Source organism: Pteropus medius, unplaced genomic scaffold, assembly GCF_902729225.1.
Source record: "Pteropus medius unplaced genomic scaffold, Ma_sr-lr_union100, whole genome shotgun sequence".
NCBI classification, from domain to species: domain Eukaryota; kingdom Metazoa; phylum Chordata; class Mammalia; order Chiroptera; family Pteropodidae; genus Pteropus; species Pteropus medius.
In genome coordinates this window covers 44,794,256-44,820,346 of record NW_024344378.1, presented here as the reverse complement: position 1 = coordinate 44,820,346, position 26,091 = coordinate 44,794,256, and the positions used below count along the sequence as shown (strand labels likewise).

The 26,091-nt window shown below is 48.8% G+C and overlaps 1 protein-coding gene across 6 annotated transcripts in view; it reads right to left on the bottom strand.

Moving 5' to 3' along the window:
- Positions 1–26,091, bottom strand: part of ADAMTS14 (ADAM metallopeptidase with thrombospondin type 1 motif 14) — a 76,735-nt gene that overhangs the window by 40,921 nt on the left and 9,723 nt on the right. For all 6 annotated transcript variants that reach the window (XM_039872033.1, XM_039872037.1, XM_039872035.1 and 3 more), the window contains exons 3-4: positions 10,729–10,882; positions 4,397–4,587 (exon numbers count right to left, since the gene is read on the bottom strand). In XM_039872033.1, coding sequence (XP_039727967.1) covers positions 4,397–4,587; positions 10,729–10,882 — 345 coding nt within the window. The remainder of the gene's footprint in view (positions 1–4,396; positions 4,588–10,728; positions 10,883–26,091) is intronic.

Sequence of the window (26,091 nt, the reverse complement as noted above, 5' to 3'; positions counted from 1 at the left end):
CCTGACTAACAACCACCGCCTCCTGCCCAATGCTTAGCACCAAGGCGGCACAGTACCTGACTCTGAACATATGAATAAATGATAGCCAAGACTTGGAGGGTGGGGCCAGCTGAGAAGTGGGGCTCCAGGAAGCCCATTCCACCCTTCCGGAATGTGCAGACCTGCTCACACTTCACTCTAACCAAGAGTCATTTAAGAAGACGCTAAGCTCAATGGAGGCACTCACATGGGAGGGTTTCTCTAACAGCGGTCTCCACCCTTTTTGGGACCAGAGACAGGTGCTCCTATGAGAATCTAATGCCTGATGATCTGAGGTGGAGCTGAGGCGGTGATGCTAGCCCTGGGGAGCAGCTGCAAATACAGGTGAAGCTTTGCTCGCTCACCTCCTGCTGTGTGGCCCAGTTCCTAACAGGCTACTGACCAGTACCAGTCCATGGCCTGGGGGTTGGGGACCTCTGCTCTAAAAGATGCTAGAAAGAATGAAGCACATGGCCCAAGGGACTTTGGTCTTCCTCAGACTGCCCATCTTCAACTACCTTAACTCTAGGTCTTCTCTCCACATCCTACTACTGCCCAGGCAGAATCCTGAAAGAGAGAGGTGGTGGTGAGGCTAACTTTGCGGGAGGGGAAGTAAAGTGGGGGAAGGTACCATCACTTAGTTGCTTAGGTGTATCACATAGCTAGAATCCAGGGTGTCTCCTGAGTGAGGCTGCAACCCCTCTAGCTCCAGGAACAAGATGGGCTTGTAAGTCAGATGGGCAGCCAGGTACCCTGCCATCTATGGAAAGGACTCTCTACCTGGGACCAAGTCCAGGCCTTACACTCAGAGAATAAAAATTTGAACTCCCATGAGAGCTATGCATTGTCTACGGCACACTTTTGGGCCTCATCTGAATCTGATTCTAGGAAGCTAATTTACAACTGAGAGCACTGTAGGTAACTAATAGCAATGCAAAATCTCTGCTATAGACAGGCCAATTCTGTCTTCCCTTCCATCCTGCGGAAAAAGCTAATATTGTTTCTATCTGTAAAAAAGCTAATATTGTTTCTATCTGTACATTCATTTCAATGTTTCTGATCCATAAATGTTTCTGTTTTTTGAGTTCTCTTTTGAATAGGTTATAATATCCAACTGCTTCCTTCACTGATAAGCGAGTAGAGCAAAATCTTTAACACACACTCGTTTTTATTTCTGCATGAGAGTTATGATTTTACCTTTTTCTGAAAATCATCTTTTAGCAAACTGAAGGGCTCTAGGGCTGTGAACTGGGCCAGACTCACACTCTTAGGGTCTTCAACCCCAGCTTTGGACCCAGGACCGAGGCTCCCAATACCCTTCTCTTCTACTCCTCTTCCTTCTCCACCTGCTGGTTCCTGGGGCAACCCAGCTCTCCCACTAATGGGATTAGTACTCAGCTGTGTGGTCAGCTGTGTGGTCTTAGGTTGGGCCAGCTATTTATAGAGCCTGGATGGGTGGTCAAGTACATCATCAAAATGAGTGTGTTCATAGCATAGTCATCCTCTCTCTCTCTTTCTTAAACAGCCCCACGTGGTAACCTTCGCTCTTTGGATCTCAAACCATATGCTACATAAGGGGTAGAAGAATTAATATCCGAACGAAGAGGTGGAAGCAGGCAGACTTTCTGGCAGCCTTTCCTCTCCCTGTGGTTCCTGTAATTGGAGCTGATTTCTACCCCTGCCCTTTTCTTAATGCTGGCATTGCAGACAGAAATCTGCTGCCTTCCCCTTTTCCCATCTAGGTGGAAGCTGGCACCTTCTCCCATAGACACCATTCACTTCCACATTTACCATTCACCTATCAGGTGTCGGGCACTGTACTGTGTGCTTTCAGGGTTCAGTAAAGTAGAAGACAAAATCTTCACCCTAAAGGAGCTCACCATCTGAGACTTTGACAAAGAACTGCTTATTTAAACACATTCAGACAAATAATAGGGCCGGAAATGACAGAATACAGTACTTGAGGACTCACTGTGTGCCAGGAGTGTGCTAGACACTTTATACATATTAACCTTCACAACAAAGCCAATAGCAGATACTATTATGAAAAAATAAAGGCTCTCAGGGGTTAAATATTGCAGCAGATACAAACTAGGGTGTCTGGCCAGCTCAGGACAATTTCTCCAGTGGTCATGCCTATGTTCAGTCCCTCTCTTTCTTTGGGAAACTCTAACTCTTTCTCTGACACATAGTGCTTGGTCCAAATGGTAGTCATGTGACCCAAAGTGAGACCAATCAGAGTCCTGCCCCAGGGATTTTTACCTGGGAATTGGAGGGAAAACTTCTTTTGTCTCTGGCCACAGAGTTATAGGAGTCAGCCTCATGTTCAAATGGCCAGAATCTGTCTTGCAGAAAAGTTAGAACTAAGATGTCACAAAGAGAAGGGAAAAAAACTGTCATTTTTCTGGAGTATTTCCTGGCAATTGTTATCAGTTTGGCTCAAATAAAATCTTATAAAAATTCTTTACAGGTCTGGGCATTTCTTAGGCCAACAAGCCAATAAATTACCCTGTTTCTCATAATCTAGTTTGAGTTGGTTTTCCATCATTTGCAACCTACACAGTCCTAAGCAATGCAGGTCCCTCGCACAAGGTAACACAGCTAAAAATGGGTTGGCTGCATGCCCTCCTGGCAGCCACCTCGCCTACTTTGTGGCAGGATTATGGATCTCAGAAAGCATAGGCGGTGTCACAGTTTTATTATCCTACAAATGTTTCCATGGGGATTGGCATGACCATGAGGTTGACACTTCTGCTCATTGACTGCTGAGTTCCCAGACACGTGTTACAACGCCCCTCATGAAAGTATTATTATCACCCACCACTTCTTAAGAGCGTATGCTGTTACCATGCTATCTGCTGTTTAATCCTCCCCCAAACCTTGGTAAGTACTGTTAACATTGTTTTAAAAGTGGGGAAAGAGATACTCGAGAGGGTTAGTAATTTGCCTCCAAGGTCAAAAGACAGGAAGGGCCAGGGCCAGACAGTGTGATCCCAAAGCCCAGGCTGTTGACCAGTTCATTAACGTTCCTCTCTATGCAGTACTGTGATCAGCTGCATATCCATCACGGCCTCCAAGAACTGTCTATGTTAGAATGAATGTAAGGTGTTCTATGCCAGCCCTGGCCCACCTACAGTCATCTTTTGGTCTGCATGAGAATTCAGTTAGCTAACTTCTTCATAGGCCGCAGGTCAGAGGACCCTAACCTTAAGGCCAGCAGAGGCTCATGCAGGGCTAGAAACTTTGGCCTTAAAAAGAGGCCCCATTTAAATTCTTCAGGACACACACACCATATGTGTGTGTGTGTGTGTGTGTGTGTGTGTGTGTGTGTATACATATATATATATACATTTATATATATATATGTGTGTATATATATATATAAAATTTTCTTTCTCAGCTCTTTGTTCTGTATAAACATTCATGATGAGTCATCAAGCTGAGTCACCTGCAGACTCACAGGTGAAGGCCCTGCCCTGTTGTCTCCTGCCGATGTGGCATTTGCCTACCCACTCCACTGCTCGTCTCCTCCTGCCTGGACTCCACAGTACAGGGTCCACTTCTGACATGTTCACCTTCCTTCCCCTTCTGGTCTCAGTTGTCTCTGCCTCTTTGGCTCAGAGGTGACCACCTGAAACCCATAGGCCAAATGTGGCATGTAGGCATGTTCTGTTTAGCATTCACAGTGGTTTTTTTTTTCATTTTAACTTTAAAAATTGTCAGTTTCACTTAGATAACTGGATTTAAATTTTCCAATAAAAGTTTTTTTAAAAAACACAAACAATGGCATTTCTGACTTTTCTTGAAATGCAGGCCTTTCTGTGACAAAAGAGCCCTATATCTCTGCACAAGAGCCACCAGCAGCAGCTGACTGGCCACCTCCCACTTTGGACAGCACAGTTCTCTGCTTCGCCAGTTCCAAATTTGCCAATGATCCTGTTTTCCCTGACTGTCAGGTCTCTATGAACACCCAAGGCTCACCCTGGAGGCCTGGGATCCCCCAGCTGATTGATAGCACCGGCCCTGCTCCCGGCCTGAGATTGTGCCTTTTCTCTAGATGAGGAGTCTCAGTCAAGTCCTGGTCATGCTGGACCTAGGTTCTAAATGTATCCAAGTCCAGAACCCACTGTCCGAGGGCACCTGAGGGCACCCCAGCACAGGCATGGACAGCTGCAGTGAGGCTACAGCCCAGGACGGATGTCAGACCAGCTTCGGCCTATTTCACCACAGAACCTACTATCTAGTTGGACTCTAGAGCAAATAAGAGATTCCTTTGAGTCAACCCTGAAAATGCCAGGCCTCAGAGAAACCGTGCATGCAGACCAGTCCTGGTGGGTCCCAACCCAGCCCCCCAATCCCAAGACTAGGAGACACTCACAATGTTCATAAGGGTGAGGACGTAGTTCTGCACGTGCTCCTTGCCGTGGAAGCGTACCACCGAGTCGTCCACCGCCAGCAGCACCTCGATGCTGTAGCTGCCTGGCTTGGCATGTCGCCGCTTCCGCTCCACTTCGCCCAGCTGGTCCCCCACCAGGCCCAGTAGGTTGGGAAGGTCGCCCAAACCAAAGGCTGGAAACAGGATGGGAAGAGATTGAGGTCAAATCCACATAAGGGGCTGTCACTGTGACACTGCCAGTCAACTCATCCCTGCCCCCCATCACATGTGCCCCTTTTCCCACCTCTGTAAGGCAAGGTAGCATAAGAATGTGTTCTTTTGCAGGTAATTCACGAGTGTGAAGTGTTTTCCTGGCACAGGGACATGGCTGAGTCTTTGAGAAAATGAGTAGCAGAGGAGTGAGAACTGGTCTGGGTCCCAGTCTCCACTCAGTCCTGTCTCACGGTGCCTCCTAGCCTCAGCCCCTTTCACTCCTCCAGGCTTCCATCTCCTCTCCTGTGACATGGAGATGAATAATCCTTGCTGTCTTGCCCTATAAGCTTGCTATAAAAATCAAAAGTGGCAGTAGGTAGAAACATCTTGATAAAGGAAAAAACTGTGACATTATTGTGGCCTATGCAGGACATTTAGGCAGGAGTATGCCCTATGACTTTCAAATCCCTCTCAATCACTGACATCGACCCAAAATTTCACCATCACAGTGGCCTTTTGGCTACAAGCAAAATATTTATCTTATTAGGATTTATTAACTTACATTATGTAATATAGGAGTTGTCAAACTTTTTCTGTAAACTAGACAATAAATATTTTAGGGTTTGTGGGTTATATGGTCCCTGTCTCAGCTACTCAGTTTGGATGTGGAAGCATAAAAGTAGCAATAGACAATGCATAAACAAACAAGTGTATCTGTGTTCCAACAACATTTTATTGACAAAAACAAGTGGTGGGCCATATTTGGCCCCTATACCTTCGTTTGCAACGACTTCTAATTTAACCTAATCTAACCTAACTTGATCCAATCCTTACAACAATTCTATCAGGTTATTGTCCCCATTATACAGGTAAATAAACTGAGGTTCGAAGTAGTTTGTCTAGGTCTGTCTGAATCAAAAGACCATGCATTGAAACATCACCATCTATATCGCTACTTAGAAAGGTAACTGAAAGTGCAATGATCAGTCATTCACACCTTAGCCTGAATAAAGACTGGAGCAACATTTGTTGGGGCGGTGGAGGGGTTGGTGCGTGAAGACACTAAAGGAAGAGCTAAGAAAGCAGGACAGGAGCCTGGGATTTCTCAGGAAGATTTCAAAGTCTTAACACTAAATGCCTTTCTTGCCATCCTACCCTAAAGTTCTGATACTTGTACCATTGATTCCTATGAACATTAATTTATCCACAGTTATTTGAGAATTCCCTAGAGAATAAGCTAGGAGCTGAAACTGAAAAGATGCCACCACTACAATCCAAGCATGTCTCCAAGGATGTGGCTGCAGGAGGGGTCCCACACTTATGAGATGATTGGGCGGTAGGTAGGTGAGTAAGGAAGGGCCCTGCCCTCAAGCCTACCACCCAGTGCAGGTGACAGATAAGATATCAGGCTGTAACAATACAGTGATGTCAAGGGCTGAGTAGGACTGACCAGGAAAGGCTTCTGCACTGAGACCCAAACCAGGAGCGGGGAGTTGGGAGAGGCTCCCGGAGGAGAGGATATGTAAACTGGGCTAGACAGGGAGCAGGAGACAACCTGCTGGGACAGGAGGAACAGAGAGTCCTGAGCAGAGGGCAGTGCACCTGCAAAACCGATTGTAAGCAAGTATGTGGAGGCACCGTCCACAGTGTGGGTGAGCCTCAGGGACGAATCAACAGGTACCTTTGCAAAGATCCAAGTTCTGTCTCTAAGTTTCTATTGACGTGGTACTTTAGAAACTAAAATCTGAGGACAGAGCAACAGGGAACCATGGGACTCAGTGCTACTGTCTTTTTATTTTCTCTTTGGTTAGTGTTGCTATGGTGCAAAGGAAAGAAAGAACTAGATGTAAGCACTAGGGTTGAAAAGATGTGTGGCCACTGGCCTACAGTAAAAACCAGAAATGGGGGCTGGCCCTCTGGTCCATCACAGCCAGTGTGTCTCTCTCAGCAAGTCACACTGCACAGGAGCTCCTGGCAGCCCTGGCTCCTGAGCCCAACAGTGACAGCCCACAGGCAGGTTCTTGGAAAAGAGGACCCTCAGGAGGGGAGAAGAAGGAGCAAGACTCTCTCCGTGGAATGAGGAGAACAAATAACAGTCACTCCCAACTTGTGAGCAGTACCCAGAGGTTTACATACTGCAAGTGAAATGTGGCACTTGACCCCTCACAGCTCTCCTTGCCAGGTCTGCCAAAGGAGGTTCAGAAAGCTTACCTGACCTATCCCAGGTCACACAACAAGTTAATGAGAAAGCCCAAAATGCACACCCAAATCTTCTATGGTCTCATTATCACACCCTATCAAGGCCCACACTGATTTCTCTCTCAGCAAAAATGGCAAGGGGAATTGGAGAGGGCCTGCTGACATCAGCCATAGACCCTGGAGATATTCCAAGCAACACCCTCTTCCATGTGTCTCACATCCTTCAGGCCAGAAATAGGTAACTCTCAAAGCAGGGAGGGACGGGGGCAGCAGGATCCTGGGAAGCTCTCAACAAGCCCACCCAAGAAGCCCCAAGAGAATATAAAAGGATGCAGCTGCTTTGAAAAACAGTTTGGCAGTTTCTCCAAAAAGTTAAACATCAAATTACCATAGGACCCAGAAATTCCACTCTTAGGTATATACCCCAAAAAACTGAAAACACATGTTCCCACTAAAACTTATACACGAATATTCATAGCAGCATGATCGTAATAGCAAAAAATGGAAACAACCCAAATGTCCATCGACAGATGACTAGATGAACAAAATGTGCCATGTCCATATAATGGAATATTAACCTGCCATAAAAAGGAGTCAAGTACTGATACATGCTACAACACGGATGAAACTTAGATGCTAAGTGAAAGAAGCCAGTCACAGAAGGTTACACATATGATTATATTTATAAGTGATGTCCAGAATGGGCAAATCTATAGAGACAGAAGGTAGATCGGTGATTGCCACGGAGTTGGGGAGGGGGAAAATGGGAGGATTGCTTATGAATGGGCACAGAGTTTTTTATGGAATGATAAAAATGTTCTGGAATTAGATAGCGATGTTGGTTCTACAACATTGTGAATATAGTGAGAAACCACTGAAGCGTATACTTTAAAGTGGTTAAAATGGTGGGTTTTATCTCAATTAAAAAAAAAAAAAGCAGCAGCCCTAAGCCCCAGCCTGGCTGGCTGCCTTGATGGGGTGAGCTGCCCCAGTGTCTGGCAGCCCTGGCCTCCCGCCAAAGAGCCGGGAACTCTGGCCACAGGCACACATGGCCCATTGGACTCCAGTTCCCTCCTCGGGAGGGATTTGGAGGATGGAAAGGGGTTGACAGAGAACAGGACTGTGGGTTAAGGAAGGAAAGGAAAGCATTAGAAGTATGGGAACATCCAGGAACAGCCTCCAAGGCCAAGGCAGGGCCCACAGGGAAGTACAGAGAGGCCAGGGTAAGGGCCAGCTCACACCTTGAGGTCCAGCCAAAGGAATTCCTACTCCCAGACTCAGAGTGGTTTAGATTTCTCACTAGAGCCCTCAAGGAAGAATCACTTAATTCTTCTTTGGGGCCCATCAAGGGTGAGTATAAATGTGGGGTATATGTGAGTAGGCAAGTATCAGTGTATGAGGTATGTGACTGTGGGTATGTGAGCGGATAAAGTGTGTTGAACTTGAGTATGTGAATGTGTGAGGTGTGTGACTGTGCGAATTTGTGAGGTGTGAATGGGTGTTGGTATGTGTGAGTGTGAGCTGTGTGACTGTGAATTTGTGAGTTGTATGACTATGTGAGTGTGTGAGGTGTGTGACTATGCATATGGGTGTATGAATGGGTATTAGTATGTGTAAATGAGTGTGAGTGTGTGTTCATTTGTGAGTCGTGTGACTGTGTAAGTGTGAGCATATAAGATATGTGACTGTGTAAGTGTGTGGGTGAGTACGTGGGTGTGTGGGTGGATGTGTTTTATGTGAGTATGTGGATGTGTTTTATGTGAGTGAGCCAATGTGTGTAGGTGAGTGTGTGACTGCGGGTTGTAGGTGAGTGAATATATATAGGTGAATGTGATTGTGTATGGGTGCATGTATGTTCTCTTCAGAAAGCAGTAGCCAAGGCCATACCTTGAGAGCCACGGGGAAGAGTCCCCACTGCCCCCTAAGTTTACTGGTGCACATCAGCCATCTCTACAGTGGAGCCCAGGTGGCAGGAGTCCCCTCAACAGGCCACAGCTCAGCCATAACATCAGTCCGATGGATTTTCTGATGCTTCCTTTCCTTTCTCCAAGAAAGCTGGATGTATCCCATGGGAGAGCAGAGCTCATGTGAGTGACATAAACATCATTAAGACTTGGTATCTGTCCTCCAGGACACCCTGGCCTGTTTGGGAGGAAAGGACAGTCCCAGGAGAAATCCATGGGGCTCAGGGATCCAGGAGAAGGGGATGTCTGAGCTGGGCTGACTACCAAGCAGGATGGAGATGGACGGAGATGGGGAAGGTGCTCAAGCTGGGGGACATTCCTCAAAAGCCTGTTTACTGTGGCTAAGCAGGTGCTGACCGGCTGGCCCGGGCATCACTCAGGCATCACTCTGTCTGCCAAAAAATGGACCCGAAGGTGTGAGGTAAAACGTTTCGTCTTCTTCAAGGATGTTAAACGGTGGCAGGCACGACCAGAAACGCTTCTCCACACACTGGGCTCAGACTCACTGCTAGTCTTAAAATAACAGAGTAAGAGTCCAGAAAGTCTTCCATTGCCCCTCGTCTTTCTAAGGAGGACCCAGATGGGCCCAGGGCATGGCATCGCCCATAGGCCCGCAGGAGTTCCAGCGGCAGCCTGATGAGGCAAGCCACATCCCCATTACTGGGCCTGAACTCCAACTCCACCAGCTTAGCAGTCTCAGCTTTCCACACAACTTTGGCTGGTTCCGGGCTCAGACCCTTGTGCAGGACTTCCCCAGGGTCTCTCCCCAAAAGGGGATTTATGGCCTTTTGATTCGGAACCAGCTCAAATAAAACAGAGCCCTATGAGCCTTGTTGTTCTTCTCTGCTACATTGGAAGGAACGGTGCCAGTCACCACCCCGCCCCTGCAATCCACCCCAGCCCTCGAGGCTTTGCCCAGCTACTCACCCCCGCTCCCCGCACCCCAGGCCTGCAGAGCCCTCCACCTCTCAGCTAGTCCTGGTGCTGCAGCTTCTCTTCTGAGCTTCAGAGGAGGCACTGTATGTGGGGACAACTGGTTTTCAGGCATTCCTTCACGCTATGCTCAACCCCGCCAGGGCCCTGGGTGGAGGATGTGGTCATTCATGGCCTGATTCCACCCAGGGCCTTCTCATGTCCTCTTGGCTAAAGCCTTCATGACGAGACTAACTTGGACTATGAACCGGCACGTGTCGCATCTACCGCTTCATTTGCTCAACCACAGGTCCTGAGTAATGCTGGTATGCAGGTTCCTGTGTTGGTCACCAGGGTACAGGGACACCCCTGTTCTCAAGGGCTTTCACCCTAACATGTCAGTGGCCACCCTAATAACAATAATGGAATAGGAGCAACTTGCCAAGCTCCAAGCTGGGATTTTTATATACACTCTCGCTGAATCACACAACCTTAGAGGTGAACAACGATCAGCTCCACTTTATGGATTATAAAATGCAGCTCAGAAACATTAAGTAACTTGCTTAGGGTCACACAGTAGACAACCTGGAGACAGGTTTTAAAAGTAGTCTAGTGGACACCAAGCGGACCCTGATGCCCTGACACCAGGCAGTCTCCCTATGAGTGCCCTAAGAATGTCCTTCTTGTGGCACCCAGGGGTTGAGTTGATTTTTAGGGGGAAGAGCTAACAGCAGCCATTCCACCTGCTACTTTGGCAGAGAAATAGCCCTGCAAAGCAACAATGAACCCCTCAGAGACCTCTGAAGTCCCAAGGACCATAGTTTAGGGGGCTCAAGTAGCTCCTCTGGTCCCCAACTATGGCCGGCTTCAGTAGCCCCTAAAATCCAATGGGGTTTCTCTGCAGGTACAGTAGGTCTACATGACCTAGTCCCATTTTACAGAGGAAAAGAGTGAGGCCAGACATTGAAAGGTTAAGGCCAGAAGTCACCCCAAAACACCCCAGAGATATGAATGGAAGCAGAGCTCGGGGCCCTGCCCACGGCCTACCTTCATTGTGAAGGTCCCCAGCAGGCTCCGTCCACTCCTGCTGGACTTCCCGGCGGTACACCACGTGTGTCCTCCCGCTGGCCTCCTTCTCCTGCTGCCCCCACTCCAAGGGCTCAATGAAGTAGTCAGTGCTGTCTGTACGAATGAGGCCCGCCTGAACCAGGCACGCAGTGAGCAGGAGGGAGAGGGGAGAGAGAAGAAGCATGAACACATGGCACAGTACAGGTGAGCAGTTGTGAATGCACACGTGCGTGACCACACGTATGCGGGCTCTTCTTCCAGGGCCTTGGGGAGCTCTGGGATCCAGAGGCAACTGGGAAGGGGTGAAAAGAGGCTGTGCAAGACAGCCATGGCCACCTCAAGCAAAGCAGATTCACTTTTACTGTATTGTGCACTCATGGGGTTCCATGTAACATTTCACGTAAACAGAGGGTTCCAGCGCTTAAAGTGGGGGGATGCGGAAAAGCCCTCACCATGAGGGCTATGCACACTCACCAGGGCACCACATTCCACCCCAAAGCACAACCACTATCATGCAGGTATGCCTTTACCTACAAGCAGACAAGAGAGGAAAATCCTATTAGTAAAACTTAATTATCCCAAAAGTGGGAGCTGGTCCTCCGCTCCAGTACAAAGTGCTATTATTTCAGATTTAAAGCATGTTGTGTATGCAAGCCAGGGAGAGCAGCTGTTTGCTGACGCTAAACAAGCCAGGACAGTGCCCCAGGAGTGCACGCTCTGTTTTCAATCTAATTTTCTGCCCGCATCAAAATATTCCCTTTTAAAAAATCAAGTGTTGGCCTTGGAAATAAAAACATATAAACTTGGCCAAGCCCAGCCAATATGTTATTAGGTCACAATGAAGGCAGTAATCCCAGAGGCAATGAAATCTATAGCTAGATGTGTGTGAATGTATATGTAGCTGCATAGTACCCCCTTCCCCCACCCCCCAGATGCACATGTCAGGTCTATAAAGTAGTAAGGCCAACCCACCTACCACAGTGCCTGGAAAATAGTAGGCAATCCTTAACAAATATAATTTGTTGAATTCCTTCACTCCTTCAACAAATATCTATTGAATGCCTACTGCATACCAGCACTGCTCCAGACACTGGCAATACAGCTGTGAACACAAAGCAGTGAATGAAGGAATCATTTTTATAAATCTGTTGGAAACTTCCCCATCTGAAATAGCAGCCACTTCTTTTTAAAGCAGCCACTTTATGAAACTAAACCCCCCTCGATTTTGCAGCTTCAGCCTGTTTTGAGATCACTTCCTAGGGAACCCCCTCCAAAACCTACTACTGAGCACTCATACTAAGTCTTTCAGCAGCAGCCAATCTTTTTCATGTCCCTTCCAGCTAGATCTGTTGATCAAACTGCAAACACCATTTTGGATCAAAACCAAGATGGCTGCCCTCTGTGCCTCATAAACAGACCCAATCAGGAGGCCAAAAACATTCTAGCAGAAAAATAGCAGCATTATACTGGAATAAGTTTGGGGCTTCCCAAGGTAACCATTGTATGAGACAATACTCAATTATATGCAGAAGTTCAAGTCTGCTTATTAAAATGTCAACTTCAAACCTTACATTGTGCACATCTCCTTTCATTCGAAGCACTTTTACTTTTCTACGTTTGCGCTTGCAATGTGCCCAGAGACATACAGATAAATAAGGCCCAGCCTTTGGCTATGAGTTGCTCATCGTCTGGAGGGAGGGGCCCACAGAGGAGCAGATGGTGGCCACATGTGCTCGGTACTATCTATGGTAGGTATACCTGAAGGACAGGTATCCATCAGGCTCTCAGTTACAACAGTCAAACATTCAACTTGAACCCTCTTGGGCCCAAGGGAAGTATACTGGCCCATGACAAACTATGGCAGGGGCAGGCACTGGAAGTAAGAAACCATTAGGTGGCAGAAAAAACCTACCTGAGCCAAAAGGGTTATGCCAAGTAGAGGACTGGGGAGGCATTCGCGCTCATGGGCAGAGGCTGAGCTTGGACCTGGACAAGTGATGGCCATATTGAAGGGCCTCTGCCATTGCAGCCCAGCAGAGGCCCCAAAGGAATGCTGTCTTCCAAGGAACACAAGGGCCGTGGGTCAAGAGGGCCCAGGGCGATCCCCCTAAAGCTACTGCAGCTCTGCTGCCACAGGGGCTTATGAAGCAATTCTCAGTCAAGTCCCATGGCCATCCCATCCGTTTTTCCATACCCCTCTCTGATACCTAGGCGGACTGTTCCTGCCTCATTCAAAGCCAAGAGAAGAGACCCTCACAACACAAGTCAGAAGGCCTGTGCTTCATCTAGGCAAAGGCACACAAACCCTGGCTCACCGAAGGCTGTAGCCTTTGCTGTCTCTGCCCATCATACCTCTGGAAGCAACCTCGCAGAAGAATTCTCCAGGCCAGGGACAGAAGACCCCACTCAGACACACCTGCACACGTGAGCATCTCACATGGCCTTCCCCATAATGAGATTAGTTAACCACCTGCACAAGGAGGATTCTTCAAAATCTGGCACTCCCTGACTCATTGCCCAGTGATCTGACGTGGATACCAGATCTCAGTACCTCATATGAGGGATGCAGGCTCCGGAATAATCTGCACTGCACGGGGCTAGGCTGGAAGGCAGTACCTTGCAATCCACCCTCCACGCCCCCACCCACGATCATGGATCACACAGGCTTTGCAAGATCACCATGCCTGTCCCAGTCTGAGGCTTCAATATCTCGACGACAACCCCAGTTAGGGGACTTCTAACTTTTGCTTAAATGCCTCTAGTGACAGAGTGCTCATTCTCTCAAGATAAAACCTATTTGAGTAAGGACATTTATAATGTTTTATGGAGCTGAAACATACTTCCCTACATTCCACCCTTTATAAACAGTCTTATTGTCACTGATATTAATAACAATACCTGCCATTTATATTTATATATGTTATTCTATCTTTAGAAGAACCCTATGAAGTAATCACAGATATTAGACCCATTTCATGGATGAGGAAACAGAGGCTCAGAATGGTTAAGTAAGTTGCCCAAAGTCACCCAGCAAATAAGTGACAGCACCAGAACAAGAACCCATATGACTCTTAACCACTAGTCTATATTACCTCAGGCCATTCTTGGGCCCTGCTTCTGCCCTTGGAGGCCTCTGGTCTGGTCTGATCTTGCAGAGCAAGCAGGATGGTCCCTTCCTACCTCTGGGCAAAGCGTACTCATGGAAGCCAGTCTACCTCCCACCATGGCGTGAGAATGAGGAGAGCCCTCCCACTCCCCAGGTGACCATCCCCCAGCCTGAAAGGATTCTCACCCTACACACCATCCTCCTCACACCCCCAGCACTGCTTCACCAGAAGCAGAAGTCCCAGGATTCCTGAGTCTGGTCCAGCGCCTACGCCCACAGGCCTCTCTCCAGAGAAGAGTTCAAGAATCCTATTTCTCCACCCCAGTCGACTGATTAGTGCAAAGACACAAGCCCCAGAAAATAAGTTTTGAGCCTCTTTGTGACGGCAGGTCCCACCAGCCCCCACTCTGGAATCAAAGGCAGAACTTCCCCCGCAGTTTCCCTTGTCCGTTTTTGTACGTCATGTCTGGCCTTGACAGGCAGTGCTTGTCCAGGCCTAGGAGACCCCTCGCTCTCTGAAACCCATCTTCTGGAGAGGAAATGGGAAGGCAGGCTCGGCCATCAGATCAGGCAGCAGGCTGGGCCACTTCCACCCAAGCGGCCCTCAGTTTCCCCACCTGCACCATGAAAGGTTTGGTCCACGATCCCCTCCAGCTCTGCCCTGACCAGGAAACCAGGCCCCACATGGGGCATACAGACTGGCAACGGGAAATTTCTGGCTCTGCCTCCTCTCCGAATTTCTCCTGTCTCTCAATTTATGAGATGTTTATGTTTCTGAAAAGTGGTGGCTAATTTTAAAGCTCTACAATTAAATCCGATTTCTATATAATCATGAAAGGAGAGAAAATAAGTTCTGGTAGGCTGGAAAAGAAATGTCAGCCCTATCTGCTTTCACCCGTATTCCTTTGGAAACAATAAATAAGTAGAAAATATATGCTAGAAAACTTCTTCATGCAATAAAAACAAAAACAAAAATAGCTGATCACATCCAATCGAGCTGCATATTATACAAGTCCTCAGGCATTTCTCAAAATGGGAGCTCTCCAAAGCGCAGGCCTGGCCCCCTAAGCCAAGCTGTAGACCCTTTAATAAAACTGCTTCTGAGGGGCCTTTTCTGGGAGGCGAGTGGCTGACTTTTCCAATATGGCTGCGACATTGTTTTAAAGGTTGCAAAGGCACGGGCCTCCGGGCCACGCTAATTGAGGTTTTCCAGTCCTGCTTCCCCTCTGGCAGGGGAAGTCCCCACATCTAGGGTGCAGTTCCAAGGCAAATGAAGGAAACAGTCACATTGTACCATGGTGACTTGGTGACATGGTGACAGGGAGGTAGGTGCTGGCTTAGAAATCACTTTGTGCCCTGCCATGGGTCATAATTGAGCAAGTTCAGTTAGTCACTGGTAGGATCATCAGGGTAAGGTCCCAAATATTTTAAAAGATAACTGAAGCCATATTATTTTGGAATTAGTATGTATGTGTGTGTATATAAATGTTTATTCTAAAATCGCATGTACTTGCATGTAAATTGGGAGGCAAAGGTACAAAGAGCCAACAAAGCAACTTCCAGGGGAGCCTCAGGGAGAGATCCCAGAGACAGGAACATGTGCCCTTGAATAGCATGGAAGTCCAGGCTTGGACAAGGGCAGGGTCCCATCTGTGCTAAGCCAGGTGCAGAGACAGTGGGCAAGGACCCAGCCTGGGGTCCAGGCAAGAGCAAGTAGCTTGGCTCTGAGAGGACTACTGCAGGCTCTCTGGGAATGGGGGATCCTGAGCCCCCTTGCTGCATCCTCAGGTTTGCTAACCTTTTTCGAATGCCTAGAAGGAAGGAGCATTTCAATATGGTGACTCCAGTGGAGGCAGCTGAGGGATAGGCCAGGTCTCCCCTTCCTTCCCCTTCTAAGGCTGGGCTATGTGGGGCCTCCCAGAGGAGAAAGGGGCGGAGCAGCCGCCTCTAACCCAACTGCCCCACCACCTCCCAAGGAGAGCACATTCTCGGGCCTGAACCTGTTCTGGAAATTTCATCACAAGGCGTTACTGCCAGCTGTGCTGTCTCAGGTTCTAGGGTTCCAACAAACTCAGCTTGAAACTGTTGCACTGTAGGAAATGAAAGAAAACCCAGCAAGTGGAGGCTGGGATAATGCACACCACTGAGAGCGTGAATCAGAAATGGCTTGCACCAGTTTCACCCCAACCCGGCAACCTGCTTCTATCCCTAGCCACTGCCACCGTGCTCCCTCCCGAGACCCCTCCCTAGACCGAATCACCTGCTCTAACCTCGGAAACCCTGACTGCAGCCATCTGCTTGCCTTCCACCACCGTCCTGCTCACCTAACTCTAGTACTCTGGCTCCAGTTATTATTAAACTTTATAGAGACCACTTTATAACTGTCGATCCTCACCCCACTGAGTCCTCACTTCCCTTCTTACCACCTTGGACTTCTTGGTGTATAATAATTCTTGTGCAAACATACATAACTCTCCCCACTGTCCCCTCCAGCCTATTCTTCCAGAGAAGCCTCTGCCCTGGTTCAACCCAACCAGGCAACCACTCCATGTCCACACACTGAGGAGGAAAACACACATGTTGCCCACTGGTCTCACTTGAAATCAGCAGCCATAATTCTCACATAGCATGATGCTGGGGATTCTGTTGCACCTCCCAGTTATGTCTGTGTTCCGCTTCTCCCAATGGCGTAGAGTTCCAACACTGCCCCCACCCTCACCCTCTCTTGTTTTCAAGGAGAAAACAGACATCATCAGGCAGGCTCTCCCCTAAACTCCCACCACCCTATAAACTCCCACTGCTATGCTCTTCCTCTCCTTCTGCACTTCCAGTGCTCAGAATCACCTCCTTCTCATCTCCTCAAGGACTTAGCTCAAGCAATTAGTACCCTTCTTTCCAACATCACCATGCTCCCTCTCCTGGATCGTTCTCACTGACACATAAGTACAGTCAGGGATCTCCCATCTGTGAAATTCCCTCCCTCTCCCCTAGCCTAGCCCAGCCCACCCCAGCCCAGCTATTACTAGGTCTCTGCTCCACAGAAGAATGAGTTGTCCACACTCACTGCCTCTACCTCCAAGCCTCATACCTCCCCTCTCCCCACCCAACAGGGGCTTATAGAGCCACCGCTTCCCAGAAACTGCTCTCATCAGGGTCACCCGTGACCACATGTGGCCAGAGACAGCAATCATTTCTTTGTCCGGGTCTTGCTCAGCTCCCCTAGTCACACATGCTCTGTGGGGATTTCCCCCTGATCCCATGCTTTAAACACCTTCTATTTGCTGCTGACTCCCAAATTCCATCCCCAGCCCTTGCCCGCTCCCCTTCCCAGAATTCATGTAGGATTGACCAACAGCCTCTTTGATATAGACCCTGAGCCTCCACGGAGCACCTCAAACTTTAAAGCAGACCTACTCCTCCCTTGCCATCCCCATCCCAGCAAATGGCACCATAATGTTCCTTTTTACTCAAGCCAAAAATCGAGGAGAGAGATAGGCCCAGGGTTCTGTTGAAGTCAGTTCAACTGGGTTGTTGTCTCTGATTCATGACAAGTGTGAGGGGCCCAACTAACACCTCCACACCCTGGAACCACTCCTGTCAGGACTTCGAGGTAGCCCAGATCCCTTCCTACCTAAGTATGTCCTTAGGTCTTCAGGAAGCATCTACTGCTGGCTAGGCTTGATGGGTGTGCAAAAAGACATGAGACCAGCCTCTATTCTCCTGATAAGGGACTTGTATCTAGAATATATAGAGAACTCTTACAACTCAATAAGAAGAAGATAAACAACCCAATATTAAAATGGGAAAAGGATCTGAGTAAATATTTCTCTAAGGAAAACATACAAATGGCCAACAAGCACATGACAAGATGTTTGAACTCATTCACCCAAACGCAAATCAAAACCACGATGAGCTATCCCTGCATACCAATTAAGATGGCTAGAATCAAAAAGTCAGACGATAACAAGTGTTGACAAGGATGTAGAGAAACTGAAACCCTTGTACATTGCTGGTGGGAATGTAAAGTGATGCAGACACTTTGGAAAACAGTCTGGCAGCTCCTCAAAATATCACACGGATTTACAATATGACCAAGCAATTCTACTCCTTGGTATATACTCAAGAGAAATGAACATGTGTGCGCACAAAAACTTTTACACAAATGTTTACTATGGCACTACTTGCTAGAGCCAAAAAGTGGAAACAACCCGAATGTGCATCAGCTGATGAACAGATAAACAAAATGTGGTATATTATACCGTGAAATATTATTCTGCTGTGAAAAGGAATGAAGAACTGATATATGCCAATAATATGGATGAATCTTGAAAACATGCTAAATGAAAGAAGCCAGTCACCAAAAGCTACGTATTATGTGATTCCATTTATATGAAATGTCCAGAATAGGGAAATCTATAGAGACAAAGAGTAGATTAGTGATTGCTGGGGCTGGGGTAATAGATTACGGGGCTTATAGCTAAAGGGTACAGGGTTTCTTTTTGAGATAGTGGAAATGTTCCAAAATTGAATGCGGTAATAATTACACAACTCTGTGCATATGATAAAAATTCATTAAATCATATATTTTAAATATGCGAATTGCATAGCATGTGAATTATATATCAATAAAGCTATGAAAAAAGATGACATACACACAGGGAGATGAGAGACATGCATGAAGATGACACATATGCATGGAAACAAGAGATGCACATGCACCAAGGTGATACACACATGAAGATGATACACACACATGCACGGAGACAACATACACACAGAGATCACACATGTGCAGGCAGACAACAGACACACACACAAGGAGCACAGGCGGCCCGCTACCACGAAAGCATGAGTCAGCATGGCTGGGATGAAAGCCTGCGGATGCTGAGACTCCATATAATTCAAACCTGATGGGGAAGCCACAAGCCACAGGAGCTCTGCTGGAGACTGGGCTGCCAGGGCCTGGGCCCAAGCCAAGGAAAGTCTGAAAGCTGATTCATCCCAAGCTGCAGCCTTGAGACAGGCAGGAGGACGAGCCCTTGGAGGATGGAGTTGAGAATTGTCAGGCTTGTCCTCAACTGGCGCACCCTGCCATGTCCCACACGGGCAGCATCAGAACTCCCAGAACAGGCTAAAGACTCGCAAGAAACACGAGGAAGCAGGTCCCAGACCCTGGGAGGTGCTGGGTGAAAGGCTACGGAGGTCTTGCTGGGCCCAGCCCGTTTGCAGCAAGAATCCTTCTCAGTGGAGAAGCAATATAGTACATGCGATAGGTCAATGCAGAGACCCTAGAGCCAGAATCTGGGCTCTGCTACTCTCAGACCATGTCATCCTGGCAAGTTATTAACATTCCTGTGCTTCAGGATTACAACACATCTATCTTATGGGGTTGCTCTGAGAAATATCCATAAAACGCTTAGACTGGTCCGACCTGGAAGCAAGGACTATGCATGTGTTTGTGTCTGCTGCCATATGACCGTCATTCAAAGAGTGCCTTCCGCCCTGGTGGCTCATGAAGGGAGCCTGTGGGTTTAGTGCTGGGAGCAGCATGCTAGAACCACAAAACAGTTTGTCTCTAACTCCTGGCTCCACTGTGACCGAGGTTTGACCTGCTTAGATCCCCTGCCTGTAACCAAGAAGAAATCCCTGAGGAAAAAAAACAGTGATTAAGCATCCTGAAGGGGAAAAGTCTTTACCAAGAGAACTGGCTGGCGTGGGATAATTTAAAGGTGAGAAAGAACATGTGCCAACAAACATCCATAAACTGAAAAATGAATGAACAAAATGTGGTATATCATACAATGAAATATTATTTAGCCATAAAAAAGGATAAAATACTGATATATGCTATAACATGAATGAAGCTTGAAAATATTTTGCTAAATGAAAGAAGTCAGTCACCTGGCTGTCAGAGAGCTGTCTCTGGGAGGTGAAATCATAGGTAATTCCCTCTCTTTAAACTTTTAGGTCTTTTCTGACTTTTTTATAATTCCCCTGTCTGAAAAGGAAAGCCAGTCCCACACAGAATATCTGCCTGCTACAATGAGTAAGTCATAACTAGATAACAATCATTTTTAAATGAAGTTTTAAAAAGAAACAAACAACATGTAACTCTCTTCTGTCATCAAAGCTCCCTGCAAAATGGTGTAGAGGCTGCTTAGGCTCCACACCAGCCCGGGTCTTCCCAGCTGGTGATGCAGACTCTCTCCAAGCCTCAGTTCCCACATCTGAAGCCAAATAGCTGCTGGGAACATGGAATGAAACAATGAAGGGGATGCCGCTCCTGAGGCCCGGCCCACAGAGGGTGGTGGCCTTTTCTTCCCTTCCTCCTTCAACCTGCCTCTCCCGGTCCCCCATGAAGTGACCCCAACTTTCCCATCGAACTCACAACAGACTTTTCCAGGACACTACGGCAGTGGGTCTCACCTCTGGATGCCCATTAGGATCTCCTGGGAGATTTGCAGAACTTCTGACGCCTAGGCCACACCCCAGACCAATGAATCAAATCTCAGTGAGTGAGGCCCAAGAATTAGGATTTTCTCAAAGCGGCTTCGGTGATTCTGATGTGCAGCCAAGGCTGGGAACCAATGATCTAGACCCTGGAAGCTTCCAAACAATGCAACGGTCCTCAAAGGAAGTGACCATCCATGTTTCACAGAGAGGACGAGGAGCATGGAGGGTCGGACCACAATGAGTTCATCATAATGCAGGACATGGGCGAGATAGATAGAGAGGGAATGAGAGGACAATGAGCGTGTGCCCTGGCCGAGGCGGGGGCAGTGTCTGGAGAGGCTGGCTACTGCGTACCTCTCCCATCGTGAGCATCCCCTACACACGCATGACCAAGGATCATCTGGACCACACATGATCTGTGGCTTATGTGCTGTCTTAGGACCTGACCACTCTCTCCTCTGAAAGTGCAACTCCACTATGAGTGAAGAATAATTTGACGAAATTGCCCTGAGCAAGGTGGGGTCTGGGAGGTGGGGGAAGTTGGCAGTGACCTGCTGGGCGGCCAGTGGCAAGTCAATGATGCCATGGTCACTCCAGCTGGGATGACCCCAGGCCAGTACCTCTGTGATGATGCTGATGATGATGAAGATGAAGGCGGTGACTGAGTCTGTCTTCTGGCCCCTGGAGAACACAGTTGCTAAGGTCTTCAAGTTTGATAAGTGCTCTTAAAGGGAAGCTGCTCACTTCATATGAGCCCCTGCCCCCAGTGGCACAGGTGCTGGCCCAGGGGCAGGGCATCACACAGTGGGCATCAGAAACTCCCCCTCTGCCGCAAGCCCCCGCCCTGGAGCCCAGCCACAGTCAGGGGCAGATCTTGCCAAGCTGGCAGCCACCCCCAGTTTCCATTCCCCATGCCCAAGGCTCTGAGGCTTCCCCCTCTGTCACCACCACAGCCCACCAAGCTTGGGCTGGGAGCTCTGCCTGGCTCCCTGCTTGGCCTGGAGCCTCAGCAGTGGTGGCTGCTTTAGGACGAGGAGACAGGAAGCAGTCCTCTCATGCCAGAAGGTGGTGTGGCTGCCAGGCCCTGAGCTGAGAAGCAGCTGCCTGCATCAAAGCCCTGAAGTCTTAATCCTACCGCTCAGAAGCAAGCCAGCTGACAATGGGGAAGCTCTAGACAAAAGACCCAGCCAGTCCCTCCCACAGCTGAGGGCCAGCCCCCAGCAGGCCACTTGTCCCAGCCAGGCCTCCCCTCTGATCCATCAGCCTGGCCCAGAAGAATGCTGACTTGGTTTTAAACCATGCCTCCCCCAGAAGAGATCATGCTTGTAAAATGTCTCCCACTGAGTCTGACGCGTGGCAGGTTTGTAGTGAGCGATAAATGAGGGCTGTGTGGTGGCGGGGTGAAGGTTCCCTACAGAACTGGGTGAGCATGGGAGGATGGAAAGGAGAGAACCTGACGACCACCTGAATTCCTGTGTCAGGCCCAGCTCTAATGAGTGACTCCTGATGACACAGGCCCTCAGGCATCCCCGCCTCCCCTGCACAGCGGGGAGGAGCACACCAATCGCTAGAAAGCACCAACAAATGAGCCATGGACTGGACTGTCCTTAATCCTGCTTGGGGCCCAGCACCATTAGCACGTTTCCTGGACTTCTTAGAACTCAGATCCTTCACCAAAGCTTGTCTGTGCTAAGGCCCATCAGTCACTAACAATGCCAACATCCCAGCCACTCGGGCCATTCACCAGGTCCCCAACTCACTTTACGTGTTTATATGCATCTCTGCAATTTTTCCCCTCCTAAAACTCTGTCTGCAATACTATTCAGCTACTCATTTATTCATCCATCAGATATTTACTGAGCAGACCCTGTTCTAGGTGCTGGGGACATAGCCAAAAATTCCTCCTCACCTGAAGCTAACATTCTGCCAAGGGATGAGACAGGCAGTCAATAAGCAAAAATATGGCATACCACATGAAAATAGTCATGGAGAAAAATTAAGCAGAAGAGAGAACTGAGAGTTGAAATTTTAAATAAGGGAGACAGGAAAGATGTCATTAAGAGGGTGACATCTGAGCAAAGGCCTGAGGGAGATGAGGGGCAGGCGCTGGCAGTATCTGAGGAGGGGTATCAGAAGAAGAGGCAAAGAAGGTCACAGGAGGACCAGGAGGAGAGATGATGACCAGGGCCTGCTCCCCAAGGAATATTGTGGGGGGACTTGGATTTAACAAGACTGTCGAGCTGCCATTGGTGAAGAGATGGCAGAAGGCCAGGATGGAAGCGGGGAGATCAGTTAGGAAGGCCAAGACCATCACCCCAGAGAAAGAGAGGGTGGCTTCAGACCACCCCAGCACTTACTGGTGTCAAGCTCTGTTTGCTTTCCTTTTATAATTATTAGCAACAAAAATCCCCCCACCATAGCCACATGGGACCTGCTCTGTACCTGGAACCATGGGTGTTCATGTGGCCCCCAGATCTTGGCCTCTGCTGTGAGTTCTGCCAGGAATGCCCTTCCTGTCCTGCTCAAATGCCACCCCATCATCAGTCCCCCTTCCATGCCCCCAGTGGCTCTTGGCAGGNAGGCCAGCAGCCTGCTGGGCTACAGAACACAAAGCCCCTTTGGGCTGGAGGAGCTAATTTGGAATGTGGGCTCCTGCCAGCCTCAAGGGGTGGAAATGAACCTCCGCTGTGGGCCAGGAGTGGCTTGAGAGTACGGGTGTTTTCTGGACAGATCAAAGGTAAAGATATTTGGTTGGCTTAAAAAGCAAAGGCTGACAAAGGCTTCAAGCAGCCCATTGAAAACAGGGATTTGCATTCAGACAACCGTGTCCTGAGAAACGTTCTCACCTTAGAGGTTTCTCCAAAAGGGGCCTGTTCAGCTGTGTTACAGAAAGCAGAAGAAAATGAGACTGCAGGGTTTTTAATGTTCCATGACAAGTAATGTGGACATAACAGCAGCCCAGTGCCCTGTAATATTTTGAAAATGGATTAAACAGCGGCAGTGCTGACTTGGGGCTAAGAAACACTAGAGGTTCCATTTGAGCTTGAAATCCCACTAACTAGGCTGTTGACATTTGTTTTTTCTTAGTTGGCTTCCCAGTTTCAGGAAAACAATGACCCTCACAGTTACTCTCGTAAACACCTCCATCTGGGACCCAGGCCCAAGGACTCCCAGGACACTCCCCAGAGGACAACCACTGGACCGATCGCTTTAGTATTCACTCTCTGAAGCTGTGGCCAGACCACTGCATCACTGGCCACCACACAGTTTATGATCTTGAGTCACTATTCATTCACATTTACTTGGTCCTTTTCCACTGACTCAGGAGAGGCCATGTGGGATACTGAGGGGAGCACTGGATTGGGAGTCAGGCCCCCACCACCCTCCCTCCTCCTCCAATCACCCACTGCATGACCCTGGGTGAGTCTCTTCCCTTCCCTGAGCCTCAGCTTCCTGGTCTGGAAACTGAAGAGAAGACCAAGGGGCTCTACAGCCTCTCCAGCCACAGCTGTACACACTCAGGCCAAAGGCAGAGGAAACTGTGGAAATGACACTGAGCTGGGATTCACCACTGGAGGTTATCATAACACAAGGATTATCTGTGCTGACAAGGAGTTCCTTGGAGCTGCCAGAGATGAGGCCGCCTGCAGGTGTTACTATTATTGTTGCTGTTGTTTCTAAGGCTTTTAAGGCAGGGCAAGATCCGCACGCTAAAAACAGAAAGCTAGGCCTGGCAGACAGTTTGGGAACTTCCCATTGCAGGATCTTGGGAAGGGAGAAGTTCCCTGGGTCCTCACCAAAGGCCCACCCTGGGCCTCTACGACACGGAGGCGGGGGGGCAGATGGAAGGCAAGTGCAGCCCCCACCACACCAGCCCCCCAGCCAGCCTGAAGTTGCCAGGGAAGAAAAATAAAATGTGCCCCCAGACCAGCCCTCACTGGAATGGGAGGCCAGCTCTACTCAAGAGGGTGGGCAGTGAGGTGATATCTGGCTTTATTCAGTATCACAAATGAGTTACTAATTCAAGGCAGACAGTGAGACACAGCTGTGGGGAGACTAGGGAGGTGAAACTCTGCAGAGTCAGACCACCTCGAGGACTGGAAACCCAACCAGGACCCAGACCCTGGAAGTTCACTCAGAGGCCCAGACAGGGTGGGACCTTCTGGGAAGCAAGAACAGCACTAGACTAGGCCACCAGCGTTCTGGAAATGGACCTACTGTGGGCCCTGCCTCAGTTTCTGTACTTATGTCAAGAGATCAACAATAATAATAAAAGCTACCACTTCTTATTCTAGGCGCTATAGCAGCACTTTAAGTGCCTGATTTCTAATCAATAAAACTACAAGATAGGGATACTCACTTTACAGATTCAGAAACTACGGCTCAGAGAGGTCGACTCACTTGCCCAGAGGCAGAATGAAAGAATGACGGCAAAGATGGCTGCAGCAACACCTCCTGTCGCTGTCCAAGTGCCTCTTCCCAGTCAGACTTTGCCACCGCTCCCTTCAACAGGTGGAGTCCATTTCCTCACTCTCGGAACAGCCAGTCTGGCGTTATGGGTCCCTCTCATTAACACAATGTACAGAAGTAACATTATTCAACTTCCTAGACGAGGCTTTAAGAGGTCCTGGAGTTCTTATCTTTGCCCTCTTGGAGTGCTTCCCCCAGACAGCATGAAAGAAGCCAGCTTTGCCTACTGGAGGGTGAGAGGCCACAGAGAGAGTTGCAGCTGCCCAGCCAGCAGGACGCATGAATGAGGCCAGCTTGGACCAGCCAGTCCAGCCCGCCCTCTGGCTACATGCAGCCCCGTGACAGCCCAGGAGCAACCAGCAGAGGAACCAACCGGCTAACCTACAGAAACGTGACAAAGACGACATCGTTATTTTAAGCTCCTCAGTTTAAGGCTGGTTTGTTACACAGCAGTAGGTAACTAATACAGTCGCTCGATCTCTCCACACCGCCTATCTCCCAGGAAAACCTGTGCTGCCCACCTCCCAGGACTTGACTAGGCTCAAGGGACCCCATCCTGACCAAGCACTGCCCCTGCCCACAGCCCCCAGGCCCTCATACCCCCCACAATCAGAAGTGGCCGCAGAGGATGCACTCTATGAAGAAAAAGAAAAGCTGCAGGCCATTTTCCATCTGAAGACCCACAGTCACCATGGTGGACTGGGTCATGAGATGTTCTCCTCTCTAAAGAGACAATTTCTTATTTTTATTATATAAACGAATTCTAAAAAGCAGACCCAGAGTTTCTCAGGTAACTAGGTTATCTGAATAGCAACATGATAAACTGGGTTGTACCCTTGGACAGGGTATGAGCCCTGGAGACCGAAACTCACTGGTAAAGGGAGTGCCAAGGGCAGGGAGAACAGGCTTCACCTTGCATGCCCACTCAGGCCCACAGGGTGTGGCTGCATGGAGCACAGGCTGGGAACGCACACTTGGGGGACAGCGTGCCACAGCTGACCTGCAATGCCTGCAGGGGCTGCAGGAGGACAAACGGCAGTGCATGGTCCACATTTCTCATTGCTGACCTAGGGGCAGATGTACAGTCAACCACAGAGAGAATGAGAGACATGTCGTCCCTTCTCACCTAAGTAGGGTGAGAAGATGCAAACGTGAGTTGTATACCACCTCGGAAAACTTTAGGCTGCCTGCTCATTCCTGCACCCAGTCAGCTCACCCAGCATCCATTGACAGCCTGCCCTGTGGCAGGCCCTGTGCTGGGGTCTTAGGGACACACAGGTGACTAAGCTCAGACCCTGCCCTTTAGGAACCCG